This window comes from Cibotium barometz, chromosome 12 (genome assembly GCF_041138505.1).
Source record: "Cibotium barometz isolate CiBa-2024 chromosome 12, ASM4113850v1, whole genome shotgun sequence".
Taxonomy (NCBI): domain Eukaryota; kingdom Viridiplantae; phylum Streptophyta; class Polypodiopsida; order Cyatheales; family Cibotiaceae; genus Cibotium; species Cibotium barometz.
In genome coordinates this window covers 44,990,769-45,000,645 of record NC_141057.1, presented here as the reverse complement: position 1 = coordinate 45,000,645, position 9,877 = coordinate 44,990,769, and the positions used below count along the sequence as shown (strand labels likewise).

The 9,877-nt window shown below is 41.6% G+C and overlaps 1 protein-coding gene across 7 annotated transcripts; it reads left to right on the top strand.

The window, feature by feature from the left end:
- The first annotated feature begins 4,998 nt into the window (after nt 1-4,998).
- On the top strand, nt 4,999-8,025 carry LOC147633471 (uncharacterized). 7 transcript variants are annotated; one of them, XR_015267127.1, is made up of 6 exons: nt 4,999-5,273; nt 6,169-6,262; nt 6,953-7,105; nt 7,199-7,270; nt 7,375-7,415; nt 7,552-8,025. XR_015267127.1 is itself a non-coding variant. In XM_086806559.1 (5 exons), exons 1-4 carry the CDS (start codon nt 5,141-5,143, stop codon nt 7,236-7,238), a joined length of 420 nt encoding a protein of 139 aa, XP_086662685.1. In that variant the 5' UTR covers nt 4,999-5,140; the 3' UTR covers nt 7,239-7,270; nt 7,544-8,025. The 7 variants fall into 7 exon arrangements, 3 of the variants coding, with proteins under 3 accessions (XP_086662685.1, XP_086662684.1, XP_086662683.1); XR_015267126.1 differs by having other exon boundaries at nt 7,544-8,025; XM_086806559.1 differs by lacking the exon at nt 7,375-7,415 and having other exon boundaries at nt 7,544-8,025.
- Nucleotides 8,026-9,877: the final 1,852 nt, after the last annotated feature.

Below are 9,877 nucleotides of genomic sequence, written 5' to 3'. Positions count from 1 at the left end.
GGCTAGTTGAAGGAAGAGATGAATGCCCAGAGGTGAGAGGGGAAAATGAGTGGAAGAGCAGGAATGAGAAAGCATTAGGACTTATCGCACTCAGTTTAAATGATGAAATCATTCATCACATCATAGGGATACAATGGGCAAAAGATGCATGGGATGAACTCAATAAATTATTTGGCACTCAAGCAAAAAATTCAAAGATAAATCTATTAATGCAATTCTACAAACTGGATATGAAGGAAAGTGAACCTTTAATCACACACTTGAACAAATGTAAAAGCATTAAGCAACAACTGGCAACCATTGGCAAGAAGGTAGAAGATGATGAGGCACTAGCAGTGCTTCTGAAGAGTGTGGACAAAGGTGAATATGAAAACATTGTAGCAACATTAAAGAATGTACCTGAATTGAAGTTGCATGAGATAGAAGGAGCTCTACTAGAGCAAGAGACTAGGGTCAAAGAGAAGAAATGGCTCTACTGAGAGAGAATAAAGGGTAGCATGAGGAGATTTAGGAGGTGTGGAGATATTTTGGGAGAGGTGGAGAGAATCAAGGAGAAACCAGTGGGATTAGATGCTTGGATGTAAACTCTATAAATTGAGGCATTGGCCTAATGAGAATTTGCTGGTTTTTGATTATCCATGCCTACATTAAGCTATCAATTAATTGCTCATTAATCACATGATTAATTGCTCATTAATCACGTCTTAATTATCATCTAATCTCTTTTCTAATGATGTTGATTCTAGCATTTGATCCACCATAGCTCATCACATTGCTGCAAATTTAACATAATCAAGGTAGTGCTAATCTCATCAGCACCCTCATGTTGCACTGGTTGAATAAGATTCTCCCTCAATCTTTCTGTCAAAGGAGAGTCTGGCCCTTTCGACCCGGGAATGTGCCTTGCTGTGTTTTTAACAAAAAATTGTTATAAACTGGATACATATGTCCCATCCCTCGTGGCGGGCCAGCTTGGGCTCTTGCTGCCTCCCACACTCTCACCACACCTATGTCAAAGTTAGTCTTCCCTAGGTGAGAAATATTCCATTTGAAGGGGAAATTTTAAGGGGAAGGGAGAAGTCTTGCGTTGAGCAGAGATCGGCATGTCAAAGGAGATAATTAGGGGCGAGTGATCTGAGTAGCCTCGATCGAGGAGAGTGCATAGGTCCCAAGGTGGCACCGCCCACTAGCCTCTGTTAGAGCCATAGCATCTATCCAATCGGGAAGCTCTCCAGTCTTGCCCCACTTGTTTGTTTGTCCACATGTAGCTGCCTGCATTTGTTTGTCTGCATGTGTGCTCAACATCAACCCAATTAAATTTTTGATTGCGTGCGTGCCACATTTCCCTCTCAGCCAGTCGTCCAAGGGTGGAGCGGTTGGCTATGGCCTCTACCATGTTGAAGTCTCCCCCCCAATCATGATTGCATCCTCTCCCTCTCTAAGACTATTCCTAATCTCTCCCACAGTGTTTCCCTCTCCAGAGAGTCATTAGGAGCATACACATTGCAAAGAGTAAATTGAATAGAGGAGTTCTTTACCTTTAGGACAGTGTATGTCCATTTTCCTCCCTGAACTACTCTATGAACAAACTTCGATCTGAGTAGAATAGTTGTCCCACCCGCTCGGAGACAAGGCATATTAGTGCAAAAAGAAGTTCCGCCTCTCTTGAGATTGAGGGGGTGGTCGCCTCCTTTAGTTTTCAGTTCCTGCACACACAGAATGTCAGCATGCCATGCATCAAAGAGGTTTAAAAACCTCTTTGAGGTTTAAAGAGACGAGAGGTTTAAAAACCTCTCGTCTCTTCTGGTTGGAGCACACCCCCCATATGTTTTAGGAGATAATTTTAATCTTTGAGTGCAAAGGCATATTAAGCATCTTGAGACATATCCAACTCAATTGGCTCAAGGGGTGCCAAAGCATCATACTTGTTACCTAGGATGAAGCTTTGTCTTTTGGCCCAAGCTTCCTTCTTGAGGAGCCTTTACTTTGCCCCTGTGGAGGGACATTAGAATTTCTGGGTTGCAGAGGGGGGCGTGACGGAATGCTATTACCTACCACTCCAGAGCCCCGGTCCTGAGGCGTTTCTCGGTCTCTCTTTTGCAAAGACTCTGCCACTGGAATTGGAGCCACATGTGCAAGGGTTACATCAGAGGAGGTAGGAGATGTGTCTGCACTCTTCTTGGATTCTTCGCTAGCATTAGAACTAGTGCCGCGGCGGCTGGGCTGTGGGTTGTGGGCAATCTTTGGCAAAATGACCGGCTTGCTTGCACTTGTAGCACGAATCTGGGAAGGTACCAAAACAAACAGAGATGTTGAATTCGATTCCTTCTGTAGTCGTGAGTGCTAGAATATCAGGGATGCCATTTCTTCTATCCCATAATATATAGCACTGCCGTGGCCCTCGGCCTTCATTATGCTCCAATGGGGGGGTATAGAGCACCTTGCCCCTAACACTCCATCCACTGTAGGGACTTTCGCCCATAAATAGTAAGGGAGGTTGGGGAAGCTAACCCAGATTGGGCATTTATTCTGCAGAATATGCTCTGGCTTGAACGCAGGATACCAGGGGATAATATGCACCAAACTGCCATTGTAACATGGGACCATTACACATATGATGTCTCTCTGCGCCACTGACTCCACCAAGACCTCGAAGAAGCCTTTGCCAGCAAAATGAAAGCGAGCCAGAGGAGTTTTACCTTGGAACACTACCGTGAACCATCACTTGAACTCTTCCTCCAATGGGATACATCCTGTGAAATACAGGTAGGCCCCGCACTCCGTTGCTTGTTTAAACTCAAGGCAGACGCGATTCATGGGGAGCAAGACATGCGCGGTGAAGACCTTCTTTGGGGTCGAGGGCGGGAGGTCATCAACAAGATTTGCTTTAGTGGTCCAGAGGTCAGCTACTATGACTGCATCCTGAAGGCTCTGCATGATGGTAGCATCCACTATTCTAAAGGATAAGGTGTCATCATACGAAAGAAGCTAGGGCGGCATAAAGTTTTGTGTACCCTGGTCATCAAAAGGAAACGGCATCGGTAGTACGAGCGCTCTAGCGAGATCGGGATGAACCAAGTGTCCACGCGTTTTCTCCAGTGTTAGTCCCGAGGCGACGTGGGTGTTCTTGCTATAAGGGGAATATCTGATTCTCTCTGCTGGCATGCGCCAACACTGACTGTTGTGCATGCTAGCTGAGAGGGGCAGGCGGTACGACGGTCGGGGCCTGCACCCGAAAACCCTAGTGCTAACTAGTCTATCGTACGATTCTTAGAGGTTTCCTGCTCCACGCATTGTGGTTAAGAACCTATCATAGGATAACTTAGGATAACCTAGTTAACAAAATCATAGGATAACTTAGGATAACCTAGTTAACAAAATCATTAGCTTCACTAATTAACTACTACGTTATTTTTTCCCTCCTTTCCCAATCTCCAAAATGATCAATAATCCAGAGTTCTTGGCTCATCAGGCACTACTCAAGAAGCTAGAAGACATCAGAGGGGGGCAAGTGTAATCAAATCAAAGCATCAAAAAGGCTCCAGTAGGTGGTAGCAAATTCCAACAGCAAGAGGATAAAAAGTTCAAAATCCTACTATTTCCAAAAGGAGGTAAGGTGGACACATGGCTAGGGCATGCAAGCCCCTTGAGCAAGTTTCCCAAGCAGGCTCCTTATTAATAAGGTCTAATTAACTAAGGTTACAATCTGCACACACCTAGGTGTCTAAATGGTCACTTACATTGGATCAAAATATCATATTTAAAAATCACCATTTTTTAAATAGTTTGATATTAATCTTTGATTTCTTTCTAATGTACCATGCCCAACTTGAAATTAAGATCAATCAGCATAATTTTCGATAATGGCTAGCTTAAGATTTTTTAAAGCTCTTTACCCAGTAAAAATTCTCTTATGTGATATTTACAACAATGTTACGTTGTAGAATTTATAAAATATCTATTATTATCTATCTATGAGTCTCAGAATCAAAAGGTAATTTTATAACTCTTTATAATGGGTAGCTTAAGGATTTTCCTAGCCAGCTATTGAGGTAAAATTCACAAGTTCAATTTTTACAACATAGGAGTACAATAAAAGAGAATGACTGAGGTCATTAAGGGAGGGACCTTATAATTAATAATAATTATTTGATTTATGATGATAGGGAGATATGATAACATTAACACTTGTGTCAAGTTTGCAAGGAGGATACAAGGATCTTAATGTGTAACTAGTTGTCTCGTGAACGATAAGCACAAAGTAAACCCAATCAACGCTCATCCAAATATGGCACCAAACTGTTTTTTTAAACATTTCCATTAAATATATTCTCTGAGATTTTCAAGAATAAGAGTGTTTTTCTAAGGTTCCATTTTAGTATGGCTTGAAAAAGTCAATGAAATGACTACCCTCCATATGCTTGCTATTTGCATGTATTCACCCCTCCATGTCCTCTCTATTTAAGGTGATGAAATGATGACCCCCCATATGCTTTCTATTTCCATGCACTCACCATTTAATGTCTCGCAATTCTCTATAAAAGGCCATAAAGAAGGAGGAGAGGGAGGGGTGGTGGGCCATGGGGAACTCATGCCTAAGGTCCATATTAATTAAATGCCACATAAGTGGCATTTAAGTAATACAATACAAATATTTGTCTGAATATACAAAACATATATTTATCTAAATATACAATACAAATAGGCCTATCCATGGCATGACGGTGGGCAATCTTGCTTGTTCATGTCGCCTAGAGCCTTATCTATTACATATTAACCATGGACAACCAAGGCATAAGGAGAGAAGATAAAAAAGAAATCCTAGATTTCTAAAAAATAAGAGGAAAAAATCCCTTCTATTGACACTTTGTATTCCGATTGACCCTTCCTGTGTTTCGCTTTTTAATGTTTTTTACATACCGCAGCAACGCGCACTCGTTGAAATCCTAGTAACAAGTATCCATTTAGCCTCTTGCATATGTGCCAAGTATCCATTTACCCTCTTGCATATGTGCCATGTTCAAATTTCAATCGGAGTTAATTTGTAAAGTTGAAAAGCAAACAGAATCAGCGCCCATAACCCTCGCTGTGAGCTTCTCGAATCACAACGATTCGTTCATCTTCATCACCACGACAAGCTATGGAGTGGGCAGAGCTGTGGAGTATCGTCGGCCCGGGTCTCGCCGGGGCTTTCTTCGGAGCTGGATGGTGGATCTGGGTGGACGCAGTCGCCTGCAGCTCTTCCTCTGTCTCCTTCCTGCACTACCTCCCAGGTCAATTTAATCACCTCCTCCTTTAACCCCCTGATAATAAAGAAGCAAGATCCTTGTATGTCACCACCACCACCACCACCACCATCATCATCGTCATCATCATCATTATCTTCTTCACTATCACCATATCTCCAGCAGTATGCCCGGATGTCTGCCAATCAGACTATGTTCCTGCTGCTTCTGGTGGCTGCTTGCTGTTCCACCATCACCATCACCATGCCACATGCCCAGGCACCGATCAATCGGTCTCATGTGCCTGCCTCCTTCTGACGATGAGAGTCACCATTAGCCACACAATCATATCATCAGCATAATAGTCACCATCATCATTACCATGGATCATCGTAATATCATCATCACTACAGTAATCGTCATCATGTTATTTCTTGCCACCATCATTATCAGCATTGCCATTGTCACCATCAACGCTACCATCATCACCATGAATTATTGTCTTGCCAGTCACGAATCATCATTGCCCTCATCATCACCGTTGTCCGATTTGCTAGCCATTTAGTGCCAAGTTGGAATTTGAACCTTTTTTAGATTGACATTAACTGGCAGTTTCCTTACCCATTTTCACCATTGTAATCACCATCACCATCATCATCATCTTTGCCAGAGCATCCTTCTATATTATGATGGATCTCCTGCTATACAACTTTAAAAAAAATATTTGGCAGAGCTTGCTTTTGGGTCCTTACAATTGTGATGGATCCTCTGCTCCCATGTGATTATAAACCTTCATAAAAATCTATGCCTTAGAATCACTTGGGGTCATAGATGTGCTTTTGCAGGGCCCAAACAAAGTACAGTGTGTGCCTTTGTGCAGACCATTGAAGCTCTAAGAAGCCAGGTGCATCTGCTCTTTTAAGTTTTACTGTTTTTTTTCCAGGCATTTTTGCTTCATTTGCAGCGCTGATGTTCAATTGTGTGAGGAGGGATGAGGTTCAGGATTACTCACCATATGACGAAGGCGAAGGGTGCAGGTAGCTTCGACATGTCCTTCGTTTCTCTGTTTGAATGTGGGAGTCCTTCCTTATTGAGCTTTTTTGTTAAAGGGATGAACTATCTGTCCACACAAAGTGGTTATCTTCCTGTAGTTGTCGGTCATCAGCCAGACACATCAGCAGCACTATCAATTCAAAACTGCTACATCAGCATCTACAGAATGTTAAAATTCTAAAGCTTATCTTTGCGCACCCCAAAGGCTAGTTTTTCTTGGTGTCAGATGCATATGCACGCAATATGTCTTCATGATGACCATCTACAGGGTAATTTAGGACAATTTTAGGGTTTAGGAGACCTTTTTGAGCTCACACGGTCGATGGCTTGGGCGTTGGTGCCTCTACTCCTGTTGAATGGCTTGAGTAGCGTATAAATAGAGAACACAACCCCCCCCCCCCCCCCCCCAAAAAAAAAAAAAAAAAAAAAACTCACATTTGATCAGCAAACACAGCCCCTCATGTGCTCTGGCAGCTCAAAAGAGCAAAATGCACAGGCCCTCAGCAGCAGATGGTGTCCATCACAAGGATCTCGGTTAGAAGGCTTTGAATTTGTGCATAGCTTCCTATTTTGCTGTTTTATGAAGACAAAGGCTAGGAACAGTTATTTGCACTCAGAACTTAGAAGTGCTAGATCATTCATATAATATATGGCGTGCGTGTTTGATTTTGCAGGTCAAGGACATGGCTGTTTCTGGCCTATGTAATCTCATTCGTGTCGCTGGCAGGGTCTGTCGGGTTGCTAATCCAAGATGCACTCGTGGATTCTGGTGCATCTAGCTGGACGGGGGTTGCAGGTGTCTTGCAATGTGTTTTTATTCTAGCAAGGCATGTACTTAATACTGATCTTATAATCTTTCTTAAGGGTTAATTACATCTTTGTAAACACCTTCAAAGGCTATCTTTTTGTTGGGCATGCAGTGGATTGATATATTGGACGTCTCGGACTGGGGAGTACTGAAATAGAACAGAAAATGAAAGGGAACATAACAGGTAGGAAGTGAAGAGGCAGCTGCTTTTTGCAATATATGGGGGAGTGTATATTTAGATATAGATTGGTCTCACCCTGTTTTGTGCATTCAACGGAGTATGTCCAGGACTGTAACCTAATTAAAGGACACAAGGACAGTTGAAGAATGTGAATTTGCATATTGAGCCTCGTGTACACAAGCTGTATTCTAAAGTCTAATAATATGCTCAGTCATGTTTTTCCAAGGCATTTTATTGTCTGCATACTACTGATTGCGGCCAGTGTATGCACCCAAGGTTCACAGATGCGCAAGCCAGAAAAACTGCAGTTGTAGGTGCCCCGCGGCGGGGGGTGTTAGCCCTTGTCTGACAGGTCGTTGACAACAGCAATGCTGCCCAAAAGCTTTCCTGAGCACAAGGAATATTGAAGACTGAGAGCCTCCTGCAGGTCCATCTTCATGCGTGCTTATGTTGGGGACAGATTTTGCTACAACCTTCTGTGAGCGGGCATGCCCCATCAGAATGTTCAGCTTTGTTGTGAACAGAAACCTTTCTGCAGGGCTAGATCCAAGGCATGGACAGATTTGGCTTATGCTGAATAGATCAATAGCTATCCATTTGGGTAAAAGCCAAAATGGCTCGAGCTATGTTTTTTTACAGTTCACAAGTCGGCCCCTTGCACAAAACATTACTGAGAGGGATCAAAGAATGTGCGGTACTGTATGGTCACATTTTTGAAATGTAAATCACACCAGGCTAATATATATCGATCTTAATAATATGGAGGGAAAAAAATTGTGCTTGTTACCACAATGCAAATCTAAAAAAGGACCATAAAGAATCTAAAAATGTTTATGTGAGATTGTGTAATGTTTGTATTGGTTTTCGTTGAGCTTTTGAAGTGAAAGGTTCAAATTTTTGAACTATCAAGTTGATGAACCTTCATCAACACGGGATACGACCAACCTAGATCCGAAGGGTAGGGAAAGGCAAAGTACAATGAAGAACTACTATCTAATTTATTGTGAAATTTGTTCAACTCTTGCCTGTAGTGTTATACAGAGCATTTGGTAGCATGCATAGGTGTTCAAGGCTTGAACACACTATGTAAAAATTAAATAGGATAATATTAATTATACTTCAAAAGATACATTACCATGATATCTTACCATGTTAATTTAACATCCTATTGGTTAGAGCACACACCACTAGATAGTTTGATTTTAATTCTAAAGCCCCTTGATTTGAGCTATGGTTTTTAGTAATGAGCCTCAACACAAAATTTGCATTTAAAATGAAGTAATGCTTACTGTGTACATCTTTACAGAAGGGTCATAGCCCTCAAATCATACCTCAGGTTAAGGAGCTTTTAAAATTTTAATTCTAGCCCTACACAACCAATAACTTTTTAATGATGTGGAATTGAACTGGGCCATTAAAAAATAAAATAAAGATAACAGAACTTGAAACACTCCAGAAATTGCATGAAGAGAGGGGTTCACACTTGGACTAAAATTTTAGTGTGTATGTGTACGTGTATAAGCAATCGTATTTACCAACTTTTTCGAGAGAAAAGAAAATCTCAGTTCAATCCAAGGATCTTACAAAGTAAAAGTGAAATACCATACGATGAGTCAACATTAACGTTGGGAATCAACCAAGCATAACAACTAGTCTATCCAGAATCTCTTTCAATAAGTAATATGTCTGAAAACTCCACAATTTCAGTTGGAAATAAAATGTGTGGGAATGTGATTCATGTTTGTGCGTTCTTTGTGGATTCATTGCTAATTTGAGTTGTGTAGTTCTAAATGGCCGTCTCTTACACAGAGTTTATCTTGTCCCTCATTTGATTACTCGCGAGAGCATCACATAACCAAGCCCTGGGACAAAGGCTTTTCTGAATATATATATTAGCAATGTCTTCGGGTGTGCCTTTTGCTGCAGGACTTATGATGGCATATGTGAGCATCAACAAAAACGTGTCTTTGTGGTATATAGCATTTGCCATCAATTTCCTTGCATAATGCATAGAACGTCACAGTGTGGTTATTACATCAGTTGTATCAATGTTCATAGTAATTCTTATCAATGTACCTTCTTGTGAATTACTCATCGACTGCCTTGACTGTCATGCCCATGTTCTTTGTGATCACTGGATAGTACAACCTCGTTTCTGAAAGGCTCCACTAGCGTTCCAGTTGTGATATTTACTATTTGGCACATACGCATATCGAATCCAGCCCTTGTCAGCATGGACATTTCATCAACAGCATCAGTTTCATTGATAGCTATGTACCAGTCATACGTCTCGTTTTAAGGGTAATCGAGAATGCTGGCTATGGGCACATGGATTTTCAACTGGCTGCATGACGATGCTGGACATGCAAACAACAGGAAGTGGGCACAACTGTTTCCATACATTAGTCAACTCATGCCAATACCGTCGAGGGTCTATACTAGTCCATTTGTCATGTGCGTGCAGAACCTTGACCATAACAATGTCAAGAATACTTGCACCTAAAGGCGTGAAAAAGCCAAAATTTTACAAGCACAATCACCCCATTAAAAAAATGCAAAAAAAACATCCACTACATATCATTATGAGACACTGAAAGGTTAAGCATAATC